This window comes from Perna viridis, chromosome 10 (assembly GCF_037379345.1).
Source record: "Perna viridis isolate PV_CMFRI_1.1 ecotype Kerala chromosome 10, ASM3737934v1, whole genome shotgun sequence".
Taxonomy (NCBI): Eukaryota; Metazoa; Mollusca; class Bivalvia; order Mytilida; family Mytilidae; genus Perna; species Perna viridis.
The window spans coordinates 22205059-22232454 of record NC_142454.1 but is presented as its reverse complement, the minus strand read 5'-3'; the positions used below and the strand labels follow the sequence as shown (position 1 = coordinate 22232454).

At 32.6% G+C, this 27396-nt stretch overlaps 1 protein-coding gene across 5 annotated transcripts; it reads left to right on the top strand.

The window, feature by feature from the left end:
- The first annotated feature begins 217 nt into the window (after window positions 1-217).
- Window positions 218-27396, top strand: LOC148604982 (toll-like receptor 2). Of its 5 annotated transcripts, none has more exons than XR_015916228.1 (2): window positions 218-316; window positions 10192-10745. XR_015916228.1 is itself a non-coding variant. In XM_088551108.1 (2 exons), exons 1-2 carry the CDS (start codon window positions 247-249, stop codon window positions 22419-22421), a joined length of 2424 nt encoding a protein of 807 aa, XP_088407234.1. In that variant the 5' UTR covers window positions 227-246; the 3' UTR covers window positions 22422-27396. The 5 variants fall into 5 exon arrangements, 3 of the variants coding, with proteins under 3 accessions (XP_088407234.1, XP_088407233.1, XP_088407232.1); XR_015916227.1 differs by lacking the exon at window positions 10192-10745 and adding an exon at window positions 7965-9675; XM_088551108.1 differs by lacking the exon at window positions 10192-10745 and adding an exon at window positions 20068-27396 and having other exon boundaries at window positions 227-316.

The window sequence follows — 27396 nt, the reverse complement described above, 5'->3', positions numbered from 1 at the left end:
TGCACCTAAATCCCATTTGTATAGTGCAGCCTAAGCAGTAATGAATCACAACACAGATTGAGAAAAATGACGTAGCATCCAATGGCTGATTCTTGCACGTAATAGTATTTGAGTGTAAAGAACTGACCGATATAATTAAGGTTTAAAAATCTATGTGTATGTTGATGCATAGCAATGTTTAAAACTTAAGTGTGAGATAAATTTCTAAAACATTACGTTAGTCTGGAGGCACATGTATCACGTAAAATGGAAGCAAAGATCTACTCTACTTTTATCTTTGTATTTGTTGCTAATTATAATATTTACCAGAAGCAAGGTAAATTACATTTTGTCGTATACTTTTATTTTTTTATTATTTTGTTTTGTGAACTTAAATTATAAAGCGAAAATAAACAATTGTAATTGGTGAAATTCCTAATCAATTATTTAATTGCAAAATGGCTCTCTAACTGACTATTTTGACGTTGAGTTGAGTACTCATTAATTACTCAATCCTATATACATATACTTTGATTATTACTTATATTTATGCCTATTAACTGGCAACCGAGTTATACATGAATTATTTTGTCCTGGGAGACTACTAAATACCCCTTTTAATATTTGTCCTGGCTAACAGCTGGCCTGAGTTGATATAGTGCCATAAGACGCCCGGTAGTTACCACCACCATGGGAAGTGAAGTGGGTTACCCTCTTATTACTGATGTCCCGGTTTTTAGTCTCCACCTGTAAGCAGGTTTTGGCCTTCCCTCTAGGATAGGAGGTGAAGTGTGTCAGAGTAAACCATATGTAGAACACACAATTACACTACCCGCCTTTTTACAACCTGCAAATTTTATAACTTGTCAGGACTGAGTACATGGACCGATTGACATAACCCCCGAAACACTACCAATTACCCTGGACAACCACATGAGAGCACTAGACAGTTTATATCAAAACTGGCGTATGTGCTCACCTCCACAAAATATTTCTTTTATTTGTTTAATTACTGAAAAATTGAATTTAGACCTCTTACAAAACACTCAATTTGTATATTGGTCAGAAATACCTGATTTCCAGTTTATAATAGATGTGTGTCATCTGTTCTGTACAATGACATTTCGGTAGCTGAAATGTTTTTATGTAAGATTACCTTTCCCCCCTTCTTGCAAACGATATTTTGGAGGGTAATATTGACTCTTCCTTCCACGCTCGATGTCTAACTGTGAATCTAATGGAGTGTAGTGTCAATACCTACGCTGCAGCATAGACGACCATATGATTATCACACTTTAGAATAAGGTTTTGTATCTAAGCATAGAACACTAAGTTTTTTCTGTTAACCGCTTTCCTGTTAGTTTTTCATCAGTCAGATCATTTGATTTGCAGTGAAGTAGTATATAGTTGGGTGGTGTCAAGGTTGACCATCTGTTGATGTCGATTAGTTTGTGAAGGTCATATATTTTCAGTCCTCGTTGTCCGGTCAATTTCATGGTTACTCCGTGTGTTGTCATAACCAGGGCTTTATGTTCTTCTCTGATAGCCTCAACATTTGCCCAGTGTATTAAAGATCTACCGATTATTCAAATATTGGTGAGGTGAATGATGTTGGCCTCTGTTAAATTCACTTATGTAACTCGAATAAGCGTTCAACTTCCATCGTCCTAATTTCATACTTTTGTCTTCAGAAATTCCTCTACGAGCAAGCTCTATTGCACCCCAGATTCTGAAACTATGCGACCGTTTCATATTTGTGATTACAATTTTTTTGTGCAACTCTACTGATTTATTTGCAATAAAACATGTTTAAACTACATTTTTTTCAAGGAATTTATCATTTGGAATAATAAATCTATAGAAATATGTGCTAGAATGTCTGGTTTGTTTTCCCCCTTGATTCGTTTAATGCCTCTTAAGCTTTTCCGTTGTTAAAAAATTTGGTCAATCCTGGAGATCCAGACCCACCTATTGTATGGTAAAAGGAGATATCTGATATTTGTTAGTATATCGTGCCGCTTGGGAGACTCTGAGTAGCTAACAAAACATTGAAATCTGATAAATCAATCACTTGCACTGGCCATGACTGTTTTAAATTTTAAGATGATCTTAATAGTGCTCGACATCTTTTTCAACTATGCTGATCGGGTTTAATGTTTCAGATCTGTGCTGAAGGTTTGATGGCCATTGATTTGCCTCTGGTACTAGCTGTCTCCATTTTCTCCACTGAGAACGAGAAAAGCAATCAGCAATTTTGTTAGGTTTTGATGGAATAAAGATAGCCTTACCGATGTGTTTTTCGTAAAATTCATCAATACCAAGTGCCTCACTAAGTTCATAACTTTGCTCGATTTGCTAGTTTTGTGTTAATAATCTGTACTACCGCTTGATTGCCTACGTGAAACAGCACCTTTTTATTTGCTAACCTTGATGTCCACGTCATGACAGCTGTAACCACAGGGGATAAGTCAAAATGTCATATCTCGTGTTAGCCCATTATCTATCCAGTACTTTGGCAATGCCCCTTGTGCCCAATTACCTGCAAAATAAATTCCAAACCCCCGACTGACCCCCTCCCCCCAAACTATCGGTGAATAACTCCAGCAATTCTTCTGAAACTAATTCGGTCATTGCTGTAACGCCATTGTAATCCTGTAAAAACTGTAACCTGATTTCAAATTCGGCTTTCATTTTCTTGTTGAATCTTTTTTTTTATGAGATGGCCTTTTTTATACCGATAGTGGAGTTTATCAGTATATGGAAATATGTGCGTCCTAGTACTTTAACCTTACAAGTAAGTTAAAATGCCTCAGCAAGGATTCTACTTCTTTAAGAGTCACCTTCTTGCTTTCTAAAACAAAGATATATATATTTTTTTAATGTAACATGTTTCTCCTGCAGTGAACGCATAGCTAAATTCGTTGCATCTAGTTCTATACCAAGAAAAACTAATACCAATGTCGGCTTTATTGTTTTGTCTTTGTTTAAGGGGACCCCTATATTTTCACAGATATCCTTGAAAACCTAAAAAATTCGTTCAATCTTACAAGTAACCATTGACTCGACAAATAAACAAGTATTATCTTTAAAAAAATCTAGCCGACGCAGTAACTGTTTGTTTCTTTTACTTATAATTTTCTACATTTCATTCACGAAATATAACACCTGGCACGCAATTTTTGATACAGTTTTTTCGAACGCCACTACGTTATCTGTATTTAGCCAATCAGGAAACAAAATTGCGATCAGATGACTTGCGTTTCTGTGGAAGAGTGTCTTAAGGTCAAAGAGTAAAAAGTGAAACTTCGCCAGATCGTACATACATGCATGAACGCCAGTCAACTTGAAACCAATATTGCGGCCGTGTAGTTCGGAAGAGTGCGGCAGCGAACTGAACGCCATAATATAGCCGTAATAATAGTTTATTACATGCACATTGATTTTACCGGTCAAGTTTGTTTACAGAGAGTAATTTTCTGCTCGGGGAAAGAAACTTATAACTGAGTCTGACTGAACCCTTGAAAACACCTTTTTGTAATTTTCCTTCTCCCTTGTTGTATTTCCTTAATAATTATATTCCTGTTGAATTTTTCACATCTCGTATTATCAACTATGCCAACTATCACTTCGTCCATGCCGCCTTCACTGTCGTTGTGCAGCCGATTATGAGTAAATATTCGTCCGCGCTCCCTTATGTGTGAAAAGGAATGTGTGTGTGTATTGAAGCGTAAACATAAACACAGTGTATCAATATAATCGACGGAGGCTCTCAGCGGGTAACTTTGACTGTCAGATAGAATTATAAGGATTGAACAGCTATTTTCGGTCGTTCATGCATGTATGAACGGATCCCTCCACTCCCAACCTTAGATGAACGGGCTTCGGCCGTTCATAAAGTCTGGGAGCTCCGAGATCCGTATATACATGAATGAACGACCGAAAATAGCTGTTCAATCCTGTAATGAATCTTATGGAGCTACTTGGATTAATCTGAATTGTGATTTTACATCACAATCACTAAGATGAACCAACCTTTGTTTATTTATACGGGCCGCTACCATATCTAAAGAACAATAATGTACGGGTAAAAATCTTTATCAATACAATTGATTATTGAGTTGTTTTCTGGGTAAGACAAATGGTGTATCATTCTGAGATCTCCGTCTTTTTAGGGACCAAACCGAGAGGTGATCCTTGTAGGTTTGGGAATGGAATTGTGGTAATGCGAAAGGACCCGCTACTCGCACCAGATTTACTCCTTAGATAATTTAGATTTGAGTAACCCAATTGTTGTTCTGCACTTTTTAAATTTAAAAATTCCATTCGTAACCTGGTACCAGAATATTTCAGAGAAAAACGTATTTAAAATCAGCTAAAATTTCTTTAGCTGCCTGTTTATTTGGGTAAAAGTGTATTCCTTTTTTAATATCTGTTGCTGGATCTAATATTCTGAGGCATGTGTTCCCCTACTTTACCGTGGATGCTTGTGGGCCACAGGGTAAAATTCAACAATATTGTTTGCTTGCATTTTAATGCGAAATTTGAAAAAAAATTCCAATCATTTTCTGACATCTCATTACCTTGAGAGCACGAACTCAAGATTTGGCCCTGTATGTTCTGTGTATGTTTGCCCCGACTTCTTTGTCCGACTTGCTCCCGTCACGTGTTCGATATATACTTCTTCCACATACCGTTTAGGCGTTGTTGTTTTCCTCTTTTTTTTAACCTGTTGTTCTTGCTGGTGTTCCTGCTGTTCTTTTGTTTTTTTGGCATCCTCTTTGTTTGCTGTTTTTTTTGTTTGCAACATTTTATTTCACTTGTGAGTGTGTCGTCCGGGTTGCACTTCTTTTACAAGTGCGGCGTGTGTTTTAATTTTGAAAGTTACTGCCGCAGCGCAGCCTTCCGGCGTTTGCCATATACGGCAAAAGCATGCTACTGCACTGGTGATCACATGATTGAGATAATCTCGATTATCTGAATATGAAATTTATTCAATCGTTAATATTGCAATACTGGTCGAAAGAATGATTGATATGACCATCCACAGTCGATTTATGACTGATACAGATACAAAATATCTAAATCAACACTTTTTTCTGTCTATGAAAAATACATTTTATCTACATGTACCACAAAGGTAAAAAGTATTGCATTTGTTATTTTTGGTCAATCTAAACATAATATACAATTTTGGTAGACATGTTTTGGCTACGTTAACAGTTTTTGTTTTTGTTCTTATTTGTTGAGTTAAAATGGTTAAAATGCTCTGTCAACGCTTTTTTGGTTGATTTAGACAAAACATGTCTACGTCAAAACTTGTTAGCCAATGTGTCAATCTCAACACAACAAAACGTTGTATTAGGGTAAAATTACCGTTTGATATTCAGTTTGATATTGAAAAGTTTGAATGTCGAATATCGAACATCGAATATCCAATTTACCGTTTATCGAAGTTACCGAATATCCAACGTACTTGATCTCGGTAATGACATTTTCAAAGCATTTAGTTGTTTAAAACATAAAAAAAAGATACGTGAAAATCTCAAAACGCTAGCTTTGGAGAAAAACTATTTACAACCTTTGTGAACAATATGTAACAAACGACTTTTATTATCTGACAATTCAATAACACGAATAGATGTACTGGCTTTTCAAACATTTGCAAGACGAGTGCATTGTTTAGAAGAACTTGATCTTTCTGACAACTCCGTTCCGATTGGCAGCTTTTTGTGGTCCTTTATAATGTCCCTCATTCAAAACATAAAAATCATCCGATTGACCCATTAAGATTATGAAGGCGGTCAACATTATTCTTGTTCCATAGCGATATATAAAGCAAGCTTTGATTTCCATTTAAACTTTGCCAAGACTATCCATGAAGTGTATCTAACGTATGCACATCAAAAAATGCGCTACTCGTCTCTAGTATTTTCAGGAACAAAACATTTGAGGCATCTAGACTTGTCGCGTGTCACATTTTGTCTGTGTGATTTAGTTCTTCTTGAATTACTAAATCTAAAATACCTTGACCTTTCCGATTGGTATTTTCTTTCTGTTAAACGAAAATTTTTTGAATTGTTATCAAATTTAGAACATTTCAAAAGTAGAAATAACTATCTAGGTGAAGCCTTAAAAACTTATGAGAACTTTCAACACTTTTGTCACAACTCATTTGCAGGATCTAATGTTTGTATTATTTGATCCTCTTCGTAACGTAACTCATTAAAAATGCTTGATCTATCAAATAACAAATTAGAAAATCTTCCGTTGCTCTGTGTTTGTAACACTCTTCCGTTCCTTCTTTAACCTTGCGAAACCTTTAAAAAATTGCAGACTTTGGAGATCTCGTCTGTACAACAGAATATGGAATATGTCAATTTAAGACACAACTCAATACAGAGTATGGATATTGAAGAGCGTGAATCATTAAGTAAAGCTTCAAATGTGAATGTGTATCTGAAGGGGAATCCTTTGCTCTGTATTTGTGATACTCTTCCGTTCCTTCTTTGGCAACACTTTTCAAGAATTGCAGATTTTGGTGATCTTGTCTGTTCAACAGAATATGGCCAATCCATACTGATTATTAACTTTGTACTTCATATCGACGACTTTGAACAGCATTGTTTGAATAAAAAAATGGATTTTTATCGGGACAACTGCTGCTGTTGTTTTGCTTATCATTTTTGCAACGATTTACTATAAATTTAGATTTACGATTCAGTACTGGTGTCTAATGCTAAAAAAACACATAAACAGGGACAACCAACGACTGAAAGGATTCCCTTCCTATTCGGGGCATTTCTTGCAAGAGTCATAGTGATTGGGATAAAGTTACTGAAGTAGTAAAATCAGAACGTTAACTTTGCATTTGATGACAAAACATTATTGGTAAGCCTATTTCAGAGAATATAGTGGACACCATCGATACCAGCAAAACAATAGTATTCCTTGTGACAGAAAAAGTTCCTAGGGATCATATGAAACCGAAATGGCACAAATACATGCTATTCGACATACTGGACAATATTTGATAATAATTGTTAAACAAGAAAGCATTAGAGTAGACAAACTTCGGTAGCAATACAAAATATTTGGAGCAGAATAGTTTGTGTTACATGGCGAAAGCCAATGATGATAAAAAATTACAGTTATGTCATCAAAGACTGATTGCAAACATAAAATAGTAGATAATCCTAATGTGTTTTAAGAGCCATTTTAAGACATTTATTTTTGTGCGCAATCTTACCCGTTGTTTATAGAAAATGGCTAACCACAGATTTTATGATCTTATTTTGAGAACTTGGACATACTCATATTTCTTCATCTTACATCACAATTCTCGTTAAAATAAGAAAGGACAAGGACAAGTATTGTCTGTGTATTAAAACATAAGTCTCAAGAGTCAATCTGATCAGGAATCGTTTTCTCTCATTGGGGATTTATATAAGCTAATGCCTGTTCGGAAAACGTTTCTGATTTTTTTCCATCATATGATACCAACCAAAGACACCGTTAAATGAAGCATACTGCATAATTACATGTGTATCCCCGATAACATTTTCAACGAGCAGTCCAATAATGCATTCAGCCAATATGCTTAAAAGTCGTACTCTCTTCCAGTGTATCATTTTCTGGTCCCTTAATCATTTATTATTTATTTGGTTAACTTACTGGTTTATGCTAGTATTTTTTTATTGCATTTTTATTTACGTTTATACAATTTAATAAACAATTGGAAGCGTCACAATGGTTTTTCATATCACATCGAATGTAATAAGTGACGGGTGAGAAAAAAGTTGAGCGGGAAAGGTAGCTCGGAAATTATTTCGGATAACTTCTAAAATTAGCACGCTAATGATTATTATAACCAAGTTCTTTTGTTACTATTAACGTTTATCAATATAGGTTTTGAGCAATATGATTAGTTCAATGGTTTGGTTTTTAGTTTTCGTTGTTTTGTCTTTTTGTTTTTTTTTTGTTTTTAGTTCGCTAGAAGTCTTTTTTATGACAAGAGCTTTTCACGTACACAGAAGAATTTGACTACATCACTCCTGGTCGTAAGATAAAACTAGAATATTTTTCGGAACATATTTCATATTCTGATTGCTATTCTAAAATAATAATACTAACGCTTCATCCGATTCAGTCAGATATTAATGACATTTTACATACTTCCTGTTTAAGAGACTCGTGTTTACTGCATTTAGCACAAGTTTATAAATTTTAACAAGTTTGGCAACATGTAGAGAAATATTCGTCTAACTGAAAGGAAAGAGCACCCTAACGAATCTGGGTACCTGGGATTGGTAGTCCATAAAAAATCAAATCACATAGACAACAATTTATATATGACCAATCTAAAATTGTTAAATGCTCTGCTCTTTTGAGTTCTGTGGGTGGAAGGTGCTATTCTTGATGTACATGCGTAATATGTAGTTCCTGGAGATATCGAGGAAAACAAAGTAAATATCTGTACTCTCTTCACACTTATCTATAGGGCAAATATGGGGTTAGCTGGTTTTATGATTTAAGTTCGAAGATTATATGATCTTTAACTTTTCTACAGGTGACTTCATATAGAACTTTATAAAATTGTTTAGGGCTATTGGATTTTAAGATAGGTCAAATTCTTCGAGACAATGCGCTCGTCTTACAAACTTTTGGAAAGCTACAAGATCGACCCTGGTTATTCCATTTTCGAGTAATAAAAACCTTTTAATACATATTTTGATATCATTGTGAAATTGGTCTAAGATACATATTTTTGTATATGCATTATAAATGTTTTTTAAACCCTATGTCGTCTATCCTATATCGCATACCCTACATCACACCTTTAGGTTCTATATCGCATATGTCCAATAACTCATATCATTTTTTAGATATTGTCTTCTTTATTGATTAATTCCTTTTTAATTTATTTTTTCTGTGTTTTGTTTTATTTATTTGTTTTTGTATGTTTTTGTTTTCATGCTTTCGTCGATGTATTCATTTGTTCATCTTGTTGATTTTATTTCTTGTGCCTATTTATTTGTTGCTGTAAATGTTTTTAGTTTTCTCTTATTTTGAAACTGTATGTATACATGCATTTTATATGGTGTGTATATAAAGTGTACAACGATACTAGTTGATTACAAAAAATCCTTTCTCGCGATGTAAGAAATGTTATAATCGGCAAGCCAAATTTGTATATTCTGTTTCTTTTAATTTTTCAAAACGAAAACTCAAGCGTCATCAGTATCAATATCATAGGGCCAATTCTAGATATCGTCTGACTATGACGTTAACGGTTGTAACGGAAGAACAACGTTAGTAACGTCACGTTTTCGCTTTCGACCAATAAGATTTCATATACAGTGTAATACAATCACACAACAACCAATCGCTCTTTTCTATTTCGGCAATAAACCCTATGGAACTCGAATCTTTCTAGAGACTAATAGTTCCCCATCGGTCAGGAGGTCTAAAATTCGATTGAAAATTAAAGAAACTATACTTGTCTTTCAATTGTAGTATCTATATTATATATCACGGTCTGAAAATTATCAAACGAGGTAATAACTCGCTGTAACTCAACTCAATATAGTATAAAATCTTTTGAAAACTTTCTCGCACTTACACCAACGTGGTAATGTGGACTATTTAGTAAATATAATTTGTGCTAACCGGTTGACACTCTATTGCATGTTGAATCAAATGTGTGCCTTAGTACAATATGTATTTATTTCAACTTGATTGAACTCAATGTAAAATTTAGACATAACCCCCCACACCTCCCCGACAATAACTACTCCTGCTGAATGAACGAGGAGGTATCTTTTAAGTATTAGATATTCTATATGATAGTCTAGGTTTTGTTTTGTATCGGAACGGCAATTTGTTAAAGGCATTCAGTATACTTAAAAGTCTAACATAGTTTATTTTATATAACTAATCATAAGAACCAGGTTTGGTTAATTTATGTTAGAAAAGCACAAAGTGCTGGATTGAAAACAAAAAAAGTACTCAGATCCATCTCAAAATAAACATTAAAGATTAAAAAGAACATTTTGAAAAAAGTGGGTGACAACTCCTAGATTTCAAAAGAACCAGTGAAATATATTTCAGCTGCAAAAACTTGTTCTGATCTTAATCATGTTTACAAATTTATTTACATTTCAATGAAACATTTTGAAGAAAATTCGAAAAATTAATAAAAACGTTTCTTTTCAGTACTTGTGTTGATAGGGACGGAGAGCAAGCAATGCCAATTTATGTAGATACCGGTAAACATGCAAGGCCCAAAGTCGTATTTTCGGAAGTGGCGTATTCCGGTTATGACATATGCAGTACTGAATTGATTGTTTGAACTCATACTTACAGCGTATGTTATAAAATGCCTCACAAAGTCCCATTATTCGAATTATCTGCGACATAACACCATAGTGATGCTATATCAACAATGTTAAGTGTTATTTGAGAACAAACAGCTCCGTCTCTCGTAGGCAAAACCTAACATTGTACTATTTGACCTGCCTGGATTTCTTAAATATAAGATGTGTTAATTGAAATCTTTAATCGTTTGGATCTGTGCAGTAAAGTTTACAATGTAACTGATAAGACAAGACAGAATCACACATTTAAAGCAGCTGGTGGAAAACTTTGTTTTAGTACAGTATGAAAAATAAGGATGGGGAAATTAGGTTATGAAGTAATTATTTATATGGTAAATAAATAAATAAATAAAAAAAAACTGTGGCAATTCAAAATATTAAACTCATTTAAAACTGATTAAATTCAATTAGATAATGTAAATATTAGGTTAAAACAATACGCTGGGGATTTTATGGGGAATATTGAATTTTTTGGAGGGGGAGAATGGGAATACTCTATGGGATATGGGGATGGGAACAATGGAAAATGTGGGGGTGAGGTGTGATATGCTGTAAATTGGAAGTTTTTATCATTCAAGAGCTGTACCTGTAATTGACAAATGGAAATTTTCAGTTTAAAAAGCTGCCTTATTTTGTATTATCGTAGTTTAAAAAAAATACATGGAAATTGTTTAGGCCACTTCACATCATTGTAAAAGGCTTTTAAATTTAGTAATTTGTAATTTGATCCTTGCTTTACAATTACCTGGATTATTGAACTTCCTCTTCCGTCGATCATTCATAGGAGAAATTTCATAATTTCACGATGACAATGGTTTTATATTTTAGTTTTGTATTTCTCCTCTACTTTATCGGTGATGTTTCTACTACAAAAGGTGAATATAATTAACTGATACACGGAAATACTGTTATGTATAATCGTTTGGTTATTCTTTCTATCAAAGTCATTTCACGCAGGTGGATGCACATTTTGAATAGAAAGGCGGTAGTTGTTGCTCAAATATTATGTATCAAAAATATTTGATTAAACTGAAAGAGGAAAATGAAACCTAACAACATACTGATGTTTTGTTAGAAAAAATATATTTACTCTACAATTTCAAAATTTTAATATCCTTTAAACAAATGATAATCATGCCAAAACCAAAGCAAAACAGTTTTTCACACAGTTATAGGAAACATACTTGAACAAAAAGACTTAAATTCCAATGTGTTGAATAAAATAATTAATAATCTGAAAACACATTCGTTTTTTTTTAATTTGCCAAAGTAGGATGAAAAGAATTCCCAGACGTAATTCTGGGGTAGATGAATCAGGATTTGTTCTGTGATAGAATCATCAAAGAATGATATTGTTCTAGAAAGTCTTAAAAGCAGACAGATTGAAATGCTTAAGTTTACATTTATTATATATAATCAACATAAAACAAAAATAAAAATTGTTTTTTGTTTTTTTTTGTGTGTGTTTTTTTTTGTGTTTCTTTTGTTGTTTTTTGTTGTTGTTGTTTTTTTGTGTTTTTTTTTGTTGTTTCTTTTGTTGTTTTTTTTGTTGTCTTTTGGGGGACGAGGTATCTCATGTTACAGATTTTGCATTCTAAAAACTAATACTTAATTTATATCATTACTAAATTAAGTTTAAGTTATTTATAAAATTTAAAAAAAAAAATTGTCCCATCAACGGACACAAATCGTAGCTACACTGTTACACATTCACAAACATTCTTATACAAAGTGTAAAATATAACTCATTTGTCGATATTGAAATTTTTATATTTTAAGTACTTCTCCGTCTAAGAATCAGGCAAAATGTGTATAAGGTGTGGCACACGACCAAAACGTACACTGAGATTTTATTATCCAATTACATGTATTATTACCTCGTAACCTCTAGCAATCGCTATCAAAGTGTTTGTAAAGTTTGCCTTTTTAAGATATTGATAGGTCAAATTTAGTTTAAATGCAGTATAGAAAAATGGAAAATATAGGAATTTTTTTCCTGATATAAACAGTCAAAAATGTCTACGTCACCAATGCTTCAGGATAATTTTCTTGATGTATTTGAATATGTTTTAGACAAAAAAGACCAAATTGAGAAAAAATATGTCCCACTTATGGCCTGATATATACACAGAATGATACTTAATTCGTAAGACATTTTATGTGCAATGACAATATTACATTTAAATATGTTATCACGGTAGTTTAAACTTTTGGCATACATAATTATCTTACTTATTCTATGTGTGTGCTTATGAATATTCAACTTTCAAAAATAAGTATACAAAATGAAGAATAATTATATGAATACTTCATTTTACATTTATAAATAGTAAAATCTTATTATGTTAAGTCATATAGAATGTGTCCATGTTCAAAAGGAAGAATTGTTCCATTACATTCAGGTGTTATCATTTTTTTGCGACTACTGCTTATTCTTTTAAAGGTAAATACTGATAATGTTCTATCTATTTTTCTTTATGTCTTTTAAAACACTATTTTGAACAAATTGCATTTTAATATAATAAACTTAAATCGACATCATTTATCTCCATTCTTTGATGATAAGAACCCTTCCCCAAAACAAAACCATTCATGTTCTTTATACAATTACAATCAACCTTGACATTGTTGATTAACATATAAATTATGTTTCAAACAATGATGATTTTCAAAATTACTCTTCTCTGTCTCAGAATGAGGAATGTGTATAATGGATGTTGCACATGAAGAAAAATATCGCAGAGATTTATTGCATAAACAAATTATTTACATGTATCCCTCATAACTCGAGAAATAATTAAAAAAGGGTTTCTAAATGTTTATCTATATAAGATATCGATAGATCAAATATGGCTAAAATGCACTATGGAAAATGACCGAAGTATTTCTACGTAAGCAGTCATGAATATATACTTCGCAGACTCATATTTTGTCGGAAGTATTTTAAATATATACGAGTCAAAAGAGACTAAAATGAGGAAATAGACGTGACGTCCAATACTTGATTCTTACACATAATGGTACTTGAATGTAAAGAACCGATTTAATAACCTTTATCACAGAATAAACTATATGTTTGTTGATGCATAACCATGTTTAATACTTAAGGGTTAGTAATTTTTTTTAAATCTGGAAGCAAACAACATTGAAATTTAGAATTTAGGCCACTTCACATCATTGTAAAAGGCTTTTAAATTTAGTATTTTGATCCTTGCTTTACAATTACCTGGATTATTGAACTTCCTCTTCCGTCGATCATTCATAGGAGAAATTTCATAATTTCACGATGACAATGGTTTTATATTTTAGTTTTGTATTTCTCCTCTTCTTTATCGGTGATGTTTCTACTACAAAAGGTAAATATAATTAACTGATACACGGAAATACTGTTATGTATAATCGTTTGGTTATTCTTTCGATCAAAGTCATTTCACGCAGGTGGATGCACATTTTGAATAGAAAGGCGGTGGTTGTTGCTCAAATAGTATGTATCAAAAATATTTGAATAAACTGAAAGAGGAAAATGAAACCTAACAACATACTGATGTTTTGTTAGTAAAAAATATATTTACTCTACAATTTCAACATTTTAACATCCTTTAAACAAATGATGACCATGTCAAAACCAAAGCAAAACAGTTTTCACACAGTTATAGGAAACATGCTTGAACAAAAAGACTTAAATTCCAATGTGTTGTATAAAATAATTAACAATCTGAAAACACATTCGTTGTTTTTGAATTTTCCAAAATAGGATGAAAAGAATTCCCAGACGTAATTCTGGGGTAGATGAATCAGGATTTGTTCTGTGATAGAATCGTCAAAGAATAATATTGTTCTAGAAAGTCTTAAAAGCAGACAGATTGAAATGCTTAAGTTTACATTTATCATATATAATCAACATAAAAACAAAAATATTTTGTTGTTGTTGTTGTTGTTGTTGTTTTTTGTTGTTGTTTTTGATGTTGCTTTTGTTGGTTTTTGGGGGGTGAGGTATCTCATGTTACAGATTTTGCATTCTAAAAACTAATACTTAATTTATATCATTACTAAAGTTATTTATAACATTTGTTAAAAAAAAAAAGTTTGTCCCATCAACGGACACAAATCGTAGCTACACTGTTACACATTCACAAACATTCTTATACAAAGTGTAAAATATAACTCATTTGTCGATATTGAAATTTTCATATTTTAAGTACTTCTCCGTCTAAGAATCAGGCAAAATGTGTATAAGGTGTGGCACACGACCAAAACGTACACTGAGATTTTATTATCCAATTACATGTATTATTACCTCGTAACCTCTAGCAATCGCTATCAAAGTGTTTGTAAAGTTTGCCTTTTTAAGATATTGATAGGTCAAATTTAGTTTAAATGTACTATAGAAAAATGGAAAATATAGGAATTGTTTTCCTGATATAAACAGTCAAAAATGTCTACGTCACCAATGCTTCAGGATAATTTTCTTGATGTATTTGAATATGTTTTAGACAAAAAAGACCAAATTGAGAAAAAATATGTCCCACTTATGGCCTGATATATACACAGAATGATACTTAATTCGTAAGAAATTTTATGTGCAATGACAATATTACATTTAAATCTGTTATCACGGTAGTTTAAACTTTTGGCATACATAATTATCTTACTTATTCTATGTGTGTGCTTATGAATATTCAACTTTCAAAAATAAGTATACAAAAAGAAGGATAATTATATGAATACTTCATTTTACATTTATAAATAGTAAAATCTTATTATGTTAAGTCATATAGAATGTGTCCATGTTCAAAAGGAAGAATTGTTCCATTACATTCAGGTGTTATCATTTTTTTGCGACTACTGCTTATTCTTTTAAAGGTAAATACTGATAATGTTCTATCTATTTTTCTTTATGTCTTTTAAAACACTATTTTGAACAAATTGCATTTTAATATAATAAACTTAAATCGACATCATTTATCTCCATTCTTTGATGATAAGTACCCTTCCCCAAAACAAAACCATTTATGTTCTTTATTCAATTACAATCAACCTTGACATTGTTGATTAACATATAAATTATGTTTCAAACAATGATGATTTTCAAAATTACTCTTCTCTGTCTCAGAATGAGGAATGTGTATAATGGATGTTGCACATGAAGAAAAATATCGCAGAGATTTATTGCATAAACAAATTATTTACATGTATCCCTCATAACTCGAGAAATAATTAAAAAAGGGTTTCTAAATGTTTATCTATATAAGATATCGATAGATCAAATATGGTTAAAATGCACTATGGAAAATGACCGGAGTATTTCTACGTAAGCAGTCATGAATATATACTTCGCAGACTAATATTTTGTCGGTAGTATTTTAAATATATATGAGTCAAAAGAGACTAAAATGAGGAAATAGACGTGACGTCCAATACTTGATTCTTACACATAATGGTACTTGAATGTAAAGAAGCGATTTAATAAACTTTATAACCGAATAAACTATATGTTTGTTGATGCATAGCCATGTTTAATACTTAAGCGTTAATTATTTTTTTTTAAATCTGGAAGCAAACAACATTGAAACTATGTTAGTCTGGAGGCAACTATCTACTCTACTTTAATCTTTGTAGTTGTTGCTAATATTTACCAAATGCAACTTTAGTTATATTCTGTCGTATACTTTTATTTTTTATATTTTTTTATTTTGTTTTGTGAACTAAAATTATAAAACGTCCTCGACAATACAAAAATGACCACTAAATGTAAAGGGTGAATTTTCCAATCAATGATATTTTTGCGATTGGTAATTGATAATTTGGGGATGGGGTAAGACAATTTTTTAGAAAATAGGAACTTAACTTATCAGTTATTATTTTATTTTTTCTAGGAACAATGGTTACATTATTCAAAAAATAGCAAACTTATATTATAGTATAATAATGAAATTTGATATTGAGATTGAAATTGAAATGGTGATGGGGTGGTATTTGGTGTTACTGGAAAGTTATATCATTCAAGAGATGCATACATGTATCAAATCATGATCGATCGACAGATATTTTTAAAAGTAGTTGCATGTACGAAAATAAATATGTAATACATATAGAAGTTACAGATTTTAGCATTGCAAGATTTAGGTATATTTACATGTACTTATCAAATTAGCACTGTTTTTTTTTGAAAATCGATGATTTTGCATGGACACGAGCTCCTAATTAACTTCCTTTAATTTCTTAATTACTAATATTATGTACAGAATGCATGTTCATGATCATATTTTCTCCTGGGTATTTTATTTGTTTTTCAATTTACTTGACTTTCTATTAACTTAATAATTAGCGTTGTGTTAGTTTGATACTGCAATACATACTGAGTGCCAATGAAAACGCAACACTCACTTTGAATATATATTCATATAAATACTAAACAATTTAACAGACAGTAAATATTGCAAATTAAACGTCTTTAGCAACTTATCACAATCCGCTAAATACGAGCCTGCAGAATGTTTCTCCACTCATCTAGAAGTGCAGCTTCTAGTTGGCGAAAAGTGATTGGCTGTAACTAACGGCGCCTAACAGCATGCCCAAGTTGGTTCCATAAGTGTGACTAAAATCTGGACCACGGAAGTGTTCGTGTATTATTCCCATTCAGAAAGTTGAGTTAAACATATTTTATTCATAAATTGTAAATAAGATTGGATAGCAGGCAAGACCTATATATATCCTCCCCATACAAGGCATTAACATGATGGCGTCATGTACAACATATTAGACATTTAGAAAGAAAGATAACGTGTTTCTCTTGAAAATTGACTAATAACTTTATCATCTGTTATGGTAAGTACTATTAGGATTCTTCTAAAAGTAATTAATTAATTATTTTAAAGTTACAATTTAAAATTGTTTATCGTGGTCTAGGGCGCTTGATTTAGAGCAGGCGGTGTTGTCATAGATGTCACAGCGGTACGAGTTCGAGTCCCGCGGAGGGAACGACAAAAATTTGCTTCGCAAAATTGACAGTTCTAACATCGCTGGGATTTTTTCAGACCCTTCTATAAGTTTACGTTATCTTCCCTGTATCAATTTGATCCAATGGAGCAGTGTAGCGAATAGAGTCGTCACATTCTGAGACCTTGACATTATTAGTAAATATCATGTGTTCATTACCGCGAAGTCTCTTATGTAAGTCAAAATCGATCTGTAGTTCAGCACATACGTTCCGCAGTGACCAACTCTGAAGATGATAATATGGACAAAACATAAAATAGTGAAACTTCGATCATGTATCCACAGTGTGGACAGTTTGGACTGTCAGTCTGGTGAAGAAGCTGCAAATGATGATTCGCATTGCTAGCTTCACACTTCAATGGACAATGCCGGATATTCTCTTTTCTGTTGAAGCATTCATGGGCTTTAGGGCTGGGTGAATTCAGCCTTTTTATGAAAACATCAACAGAGGGACCATTTTTGTTGATGTAGGAAGTTGATTTCAGAGTCGAATAGTCGAAAGAATAAAGCTTTTAGAATATGCCTTTGTATTACAGACAGGCAAACGTATGTTATCACTATTGACTTGAGATTATAACCATGTATGTTTAAGATATAAGACTGTATAATGTTTGATAAATACTGTGGGGCAAGGCCGTTAACTACCTTGTACATCAAAATTAGCCTATGCTTCTCATGGCGCTCATGTAATGGTTCCCACCCTAGTTCCTCGTGCATCTTTTTTTTTGAGGTATTGATCCACAAACCAGTAATAATTCTACTAGCCTCTACTTGGGTACTCTCAAGTAAATTCGATCCATATAGTATACAATTATCCCAAACAAAATCCCCACATTCCTGTACTGTTCTAATAAAAGAAAAGTATATATTAATCAAAGATTTCCTGAAGACCTTGTGCTTCAACATTATAAGCAATTTTAGTCTGTCACATGCCTTTGTGTAGATCTTATTTACATGGCTATTCCATTTGACATCATTCTGAAAGTCAAGACCAATGTGTGTATGTACATTGACAACATATGGTTATCTACATTTCTTCGAGAGAAGAGCAAAGACTCAGTCTTGGGTGGATTAAATTTAATAGCCAAATTTCGAGACCAATTATGTATTTGTGATAAGTATGTCATTAAATTGTCTGCAGTATATATGTAAGTTTGATCATCAACAATAACAAATAGTTTTATACGACAGTCTACGACATCAGTAATAATCGTTTATATAGATAAGAAAGAGGAAAGGACCTAAAACAGAACGTTGGGGGACACCTGCATCAATATCTTCCCATCCAGAATTGTATCCATCCAACACCACTTTCTGCTTTCTCTCATTCAGATAATCGGTCCTCCAACTAAGTAAATTTCCAGAAAATCATTTTTTTTTTGTAATTTGAGTAAAAGTCCCTGATGCCATCCTCGATCAAAAGCTTTAGATATATCACAAAGTACAAATCTAACATCCCTACCCACGTCTAAGTTACTAAGTATCGTGTTATAAATTTTTAACGGTTGATATACAGTAGCATTCAAAAAGTTCGTAGTGATGCGTGCTACGTGCGCACATGCTTTATCCTACTGTAAAATGTCCACATCCTGATGTCTACAAAAGAACGGCATAACCGTAGTTCGTAAAACCTTGTCAATGTAGCACTGAGCTGTTAAATTGCCATTAATGACTACAAAAGTGGGTGATATGATGTGATTCGAGGAAATGCAACTTCTCACCATGACACTGCTACTACCCCAACGATCAGACTCCTGTACACACGGATCTGTACAGCGTTCATACCTCCGTCTTCAAATCCGAATACGTTAGTTTGTTTATGACGCTGAACCAACCTGGTGATTGTTGAAGGCGAACAGTTCATTCGTCGGACATTTCACGTCTGGAAAGTCCTCCTGCAAACATTCCTTGAACTTCATGTCGCTGGTTGTATGAAATCCTGGGCATTGACAGACAAACAGGACAGTGGTGAATGCAATGACTTGCAGAAAATGTTAAACCTTCGTCAAGCTTTTGAAAAAAATCAGTTACAAAATAAATCGTGCTTGCATCATTCGCGCCATATTTTCTTGCTCGTGCACAAAATACAGTGGTGAATTTAACAGATGTTTACTAATCAATAATGCGAATCATAATCGATATGGCATTTTGTTTTCAGTTCTGAACAAGTACACTTCTTTCATTTATAAATTTTTGAAGAAAATTTTGGAGAAAAAAAAAGTGTTGCGTTTTTATTTACGTTCAGTATATTATTAGTTTGCTTTGCCTTAATTCGTACATATGAGAAAAAAAAACAAAAAATACCAAGGTGGCTTTAAAAAGGAAGGACATTAAAAATGTAAAAAAAAATGATAATGGAATACTCACAAATTTAGAACAAATAAAATGAAAAAAATCAAAATATACCCCGTGACGAACAATAAAAATGGGGCAGAAGCCAGATGCTCTTAAAAGAGAAAACAATTCTTGCTAGATATCTGCTTAAAACATGTTACTTTTCACAAAGAGTAATCAAGGGAACCAAGGTTATAGCGGTAATCAAAAGAATGTAATCCAGGGACAAAGACCAGACATTGAAACATAGACTTACACAACAAAGAGCATAAAGTAACTAAAATCATACATACAAAGTAACAAAAGCAAATGAGCAAAACGGACTCTGGGAGCATGGACCATTTCATTGGTAAATAAACTCATGTTTATCCAATTATTTCAGGTATTGAAGAGGAGTGTAATTATTCTAAAGGGAACATATTAGATTGCAGTGAAAGAAAATTGAAATCAGTACCAGGAACGTTTCCGAATAACGTCCGTGTTATTGATTTGTCAGAAAACGAGATTGATAAAATAAAGAGCTACACATTTGTGAATTTAACAAAACTTATATGTATCAATTTGTCAGGCAACTTGATTTCTAAAATTAGAAATTTGTCATTTGTGTCGTTACCGAACCTGACAACACTTTTTCTTGACAGCAATATGTTATCATTAAGATCTTTTGATGTGAAATCATTTGATTTTTTGCCGTCTTTAGTTGAACTGAGTATTCATGAAAACGGAATGCGTAATACAATATTAACAGACTTTCCTTTTCACCTTATGCCAAATATTCGAAGACTGGAATTTGATGCTTTTGATGGATTCAGATTTGAAAATTTATACAAACTTTTGCCATTTGTCGACAGTATTAAAATAAACATTCGGAGTTGTTGTTATTTCTTAAGGAATTATACGTTCAGTGAAAAAAGCAGCAGACAAATTCGTAAATTAGAAGTCTACTTGACCAAGATAGAACATGGTGCTCTTTGTAATTTAAGAGGTTTGGATGAGCTAATCATTAATTCATTTGTACTTGCTGATCCCACTGATGACATTTTTAAAGCACTCAGTTGTTTAAAACATAGAAATTTAACCATGCTGGGGATACATAAAATTCACAAAGCGGTAGCCTTGGAAGAAAAATATTTACAACCTTTATCAACAATATGTATCAAACGACTTTTACTATCTGACAATGCAATAACACGAATAGATGTTCAGGCTTTTCAAACATTTGCCAGACGAGCGCATTGTTTAGAAGAACTCGACCTGTCTGACAACTCTATTGCGATTGAAAGCTTTATTTGGTTCTTTTTAATGTCCACCTTTCAAAACATAAAAATCATCCGATTGACCCATTTAGATTATGAAGGCAGTCAACATTATTCTTGTTCCATAGCGGAATGTGAAGCAAGCGATGATTTCCATTTAATTTTGGCCAAGACTATTGAAGAAGTATATGTGACGTATGTACATGAAACAAGGCACTATTCTTCTCTAGTATTCACAGGGACAGAACATTTGAGGCATCTAGACTTGTCGCATGTCACATTTTGTTTATGTGACGTAGTTCTTCAAGGATTACTAAATCTACAATACCTTGACATTTCCGGTTGGTATTTTCTTTCTGTTAAGCGAAACTTTCTTGAATTATTACCAAATCTAGAATATTTCAAAAGTAGAAATAGCTTTCTAGGTAAAGCCTTAAAAAATCATGAGAACTTTCCACACTTTTTTCGCAACTCATTAAAATTACAGCACGTTGATCTCCATGGCAACGAGTTGCAGGGTCTTACGTCTGTATTATTTGATCCTCTTCGTAACTCATTAAAAACGCTTGATCTATCAAATAACAAATTAGAAAATCTTCCGCTAAAAGTCCACACCTTTTTTTGTTTGGAATATGTCGATTTAAGACACAACTCAATACAGAGTATGGATATTGAAGAGCGTGAATCATTAAGTAAAGCTTCAAATGTGAAGGTGTATCTGAAGGGGAATCCTTTGCTCTGTATTTGTGATACTCTTCCGTTCCTTCTTTGGCAAAACCTTTCAAGAATTGCAGATTTTGATGATCTTGTCTGTTCAACAGAATATGGCCAATCCAGACTGATTATTGACTTTTTACTTCATATCGACGACTTTGAACAGCATTGTTTGAATAAAAAATGGATTTTTATCGGGACAACTGCTGCTGCGTTTGTTGTTTTGCTTATCATTTTTGCAACGATTTACTATAAATTTAGATTTACGATTCAGTACTGGTATCTTATGCTAAAAAAACGCATAAACAGGGGACAACCGACGACTGACAGGTTTCCCTTCCTATTCGACGCATTTCTTGCATACAGTCATTGTGATTGGGATAAAATTAGTGAAGTAGTAGCTCTTCTCGAAAATGAGAACTTTAACCTTGCAATTGACGACAAAACATTTATTGCTGGTAAGCCTATTTCCGAGAATATAGTGGACACCATCGATACCAGCAGAAAAATTGTATTCTTTGTGACAGACAACTTCTTAAAAAGTTCCTGGGGAACATATGAAACCGAAATGGCACAAATGCATGCAATTCGACATACTGGACAACATTTGATAATAATTGTTAAACAAGAAAGCATTAGAGTAGACAAACTTCCGGTTGCAATAAAAAATATTTGGAGCAAAATAGTTTGTATTACATGGCCGGAAGACAATGATGATACTAAAAAACAGTTATTTCACCAAAGACTGATTGCAAGCATTAGATAGATAACAATAGTAGATAACCAGTACTACAATCATTATGTGCTTTTAAGAACGGTTTGTAAGACTTTTTTTATGCACAATTTTATCCATTACAGTTGCTATCACTTCTAACCTCTCTTGAATTTTGTCAGAATCTGTCAGGATTTCTGTTCTACGGCAGCAAATAGAACAGAAATCCTGACAGATCCTGACAGGGTCTGACAGAGGCTGTCCTGTGTCAGGACACATTTTTGCCCTATTCCCTGGCAGATCCTGGCAGAAACTGTCCTGGATCGTGACAAAGAAAATAAGAAAAGCTGTTCTAAACTGTCATACCCCTGAACAGTTCCTGACACAAAATCTTTCTATTCTGTGTGACGTAATTTAGAACAGGAAGTCAGCGATTAATAAATGAAACTGTGTGATTAATGTAAATACCCTAATCCAATAAGGAAAAATATCTTAAAAATTTTATTTGAATTTTCAATTATATATATAGAGCTCGTCGTGATCATCATCCCACTATCACTCGATCGTTGTACGTTCATGTTCAAATTTTCGTCGATCACGGTCCAGTCACTCATCGTTAAAAAATCATCATTGTTTACATGTATAATGTGTTTACATTCTGCCATACACATGTGATATCAATTAAATTAAATTATTTAATTATAAAATTAAAGGTCTTTGTTTCCGTTTTAAGTGTAAAAGTGGTAACCGATAACTTTCAAATGTTTGGCAATTCTTACGAAGTTCAAGATTGACAGAGTATTTTTTAGTGAAAGCTACTTTTAAGGAAATAAAGATCACAAACCATTCTAAAATGTTAAAATTGGCAATTTTAGGAGTAAATGGGTGACTGATACCTAAATATTTCGGTCAAAATTCTCCAAAATGCCACTTTTGGCAACGAATATGAGTGTGAACACTTCCAATTTACCTACATGGTTTTATATGTGGGAAATGTAGAAGTCATAATGTCAGTTTCATATAAGTGACCGTGACACCTCTATTTAAGTAAAATGTATGAGTGCGAGCAGTTTCATTTTCCATCATGGTCTAAAACTACTGGCTAAAATGCCCATTATCTTAAATATAACTATCATGTGGGTGTCTGTGACACATACATTTCTGACAAAATTCTTCAAAAATGTCATATTCTTGCAAAATGTCTGAGTGCGAGCACTTTTTATTTCAATGAGGGTCTAAAACTTTTGACAAAAATGCCATTTTTCTTTTCAATACAACTATCATGTGGTGGCTGCGACATATTCTTGTGAGTCAAAATTCTTCAAAAATATCATAACCTTCCAAAATATATGAGTGCAAGCACTTTTTATTTCCATGACGGTCTAACATTATTGACTAGAATGCTAAATGTTTCAATATAATTTTCATGTTGTGGCTGCAATACATTAGTTTGAGTCCAAATTCTTTATCAATGTCATATTCTTGCCAAATGTATGAGTGCGGGCACTTTTAATTTTCAAGAGAGTCTAAAATTAATGACTTAAATGCTAAATTCTTCAATATAACTATGATATAGTGGTTGTGACATATTATTTGAATCAAATTCTTTGTAAATGTCATATTCTTGCAGTATGTATGAGTGCGTTCATTTTTAACTTCCATGAGGGTCTAAAATGAAATGCTAATTTTTTTCAATATAATTATGATGTGGTGGCTTCAACACATTAGTTTGAGTCAAAATTCTTTATAAATGTCATATTCTTACAAAATGTATGACTGGGAGCACTTTTAATTGGCATGAGGGTATGAAAGTTTGACTAAAATGCTAATTATTATAATATAAATATCATGTTGTGGCTGCGACATATTCTTGTGTGTCTAACTTTTTCAAAAATATCATTTGGTTGCAAAATGTTTGAGTGGGAACACTTTTAATTTCTATCAGGGTCTAAAATTAATGAATAAAATGCTAAATATTTCAATATAACTATCATGTGGTGGCTTCGACACATTAGTTTGAGTCAAAATGCTTTATAAATGTCATATTCTTACAAAATGTATGACTAGGAGCTCTTTTAATTTCCTTGAGGGTTTAATATTAATGACTGAAATGCTAATTTTTTCAATAACACTATCATATAGTGGCTATGACATATTATTTAAATCAAAATTCTTTATAAATATCATATTCTTGCAAAGTGTATGACTGGGAGCACTTTTCATTTGCATGAGTATAAATATTTTGATTAAAATGCTAATTATTTCAAGATAACTATCATATAGTGGTTGTGACTTATCAATTTGAGTCAAAACTTTTCAAAAATGTCATATAAAATGGATGAGTGCGAGCACTTTTAATTTCCATGAAGGTCTAAAATTAACGACTAAAATGTTAAATTGTTCAATATGACTATCATGTGGTGGCTGCGGCACATTGGTTTGAGTCAAAATTCTTCAAAAATGTCATATTCTTGCAAAATGTATGAGTGCGCACACTTTAAATTTCCATTTGGGTCTTAAGTTAATGACTGAAAAGCTCAACTTTTCAATATAACTATCATGTGTGGCTACGACACATTAGTTTGGGTCAAAATTCTTTATAAATGTCATATTCTTGCAAAATGTATGAGTGTGAACACTTTTAATTTCCATGAGATTCTAAAATTATTTACTAAAATGCTATTTTTTTTTGTAATATAACTACCCAGTAAAATTCTTCAAATAGGTATATATACATAAGTCAAAATTCTTCTAAAAATCTTTCTAAGTGTATGAGTGTGAACACTTTAAAGTTCTATAAAGGTCTAACATTTCCGTATAAACAATAAAATTGTCAATATATGTAGGTACTCTGTATCATAAAGGTGTCTAGATCTGCAACCAAAAGAATTCAGTCCAATATCTTTAAAGTCATGGGCGTAGCAGGTACGACAGGCAATAATTTGTGTTGTTAATGTATGCCATACATAAACGTTGGGTAAAAAATTGAAAAAGAAAAGTTGAAACATAGAAGGTTTCCTTCTAGTCTTACGAATCGGGATTCGGGTGCTACACCTTTTTCGGAATCACGTACATGTACTGTAATTCAGTCAGAGAAGTATTCTCGAGCCAATAACTGTCAGAATCTGTCAGGAACTCTTCTGATCCACATATCTGTTCTACCTAAAACAGTTCCTGACAGGAAGGTGTCAGGACCCAGGACAGAGCTTATGAAAGAGCTTGTTCAGAGTTCTGACAGACCCGGATAGGGTGTGTCGCGGGTCAGAACAGTTTCTAACAGTTTAGAACTGTTCTATGACAACGAATCCTGACAGGATCGAAGAGAGAATGGACGTGATCGCAACTGTATTTATCTTATTATCATCGGCTCACAACTGATATTATGTTCTCATTTTGAGAACTGGGACATACTCCTATATTTTTTTTCTTGCATTACAATTCTCGTTAAAAACTCTGGAACTCTGTCGATCAAATTAGGGTTACAGTTGATTTTAGAGAATTGGTTTAAATGTTATTTTTGTTTACTTAGCCTTCTTATGTCTTGCATCTGCCTCTGTATATTTATTTAGTTTCTGTACTTTGAATTGTATTTATTTCCGTTTGTAAATATTAATAAAAATTGTTCCAAAGGGACATAACTCTTAAGTAAGAAATCCTTAGCAGGTTCATCTCCTTATAGAACATGATGACTTGTACATGTTAACCAAGTATGACCATGATATTTGTAAAAATTAAGAAGAGGGGCCATGTTGAAAAAATGCAAAAAAAAGAGAGATAACTTCTATAATGGGGGCTAAACTCATCATAAAAAAGTATTTTATGAGGTCTATTGATGGTTTAAATTTGTAAATGATATCTTGCAAGTAGAAGAAACCCGGCCATGTCAGAATAAATGCTGGAAGATAAAATAATATACACGTTAAAACATTTCGTTTGATATATAAAATGTTAACCTTCTAAAACAGTTTCATTTCTGCACGCACTTGGTGTTCTTGTCAAATGCAATTGTCGATGTTTACATCGTGATTTTTGTAATATACACTTAATGACCTTTCATTTGATATATAACAACCCAACTGTCTGTGCACTTTAGCATTTATTAACCCCAAGTGGGCTCTTTTTTTTCGTATAACAAAATTAGTATTTTTGATGTACATGTTACAACCTTTAATTTGATAAATGACAACCTAACTATATAAAATGTTTTAGTTTTTGCACTCATTGATCTCACACAACCCATTGTTAGGGGGCAAAATATCGATATTTCGAATAACCACTTTAAGACCTTTCATTTAATATGCGACAACCTTACCTTCTAAGAACGTCAAATTGTTGCACTTAATGACCCTACCCTTTGAACATGTATGACATATCGGGGATAAACCATGATTTGTTTTAACTGCGCTAATTTAGACATTTAAAATGATATATTACATGACCCTCTTCGACGGAGTTGAAAAAAAATTATGCAAGGTGAATTCTTTAATTATGTATTGATGAAATATACACAACCATTGTAATATATACTGGATATTATATGTCAAAATCTGTACCACATGCAGTTTTAAACCGAGATTCCTATATCATCCCGCGAGGCGATATAGGTCGAGGTTTAATACCACATGTGATACAGATTTTGACAAGTCATGTTCATTATATCATATATTTTTTTTATCTATACTTCAAATATTGTCCGTAAAAGGGTGCGATAAAAGTCTAGGGGTTGCGATTTAATATATGATAAAAGATACAGGTTTTAAACAAATAGATACAATGCATGTACAATATATATATATATATATATATATATATATATATATATATATATATATATATATTTCAATCTGAAAATATAATAATAAATTGCAATTTTCAACTTTTTGTAGAATGGTTGATTTTTTAATATTGGTGCATGGTTTTGTGTTAAAAAAATGCCCTTTTACTTCATTCTATGTAGAGATCATTTGTTTGTCTATTGTAAATTTTGAAATATATACCCCCGCTCTTGAAAATTAAAATTTTAATAGCT

What these genes read in the sequence shown, in the direction of transcription:
- LOC148604982 (XM_088551108.1), top strand. Translation starts at nt 247, where the DNA reads ATGGAAGCAAAGATCTACTCTACTTTTATCTTTGTATTTGTTGCTAAT. An exon ending in TAATATTTACCAGAAGCAAG is followed by an intron (nt 317 to 20,067) that starts GTAAATTACATT and finishes CAATTATTTCAG; the next exon opens with GTATTGAAGAGGAGTGTAAT.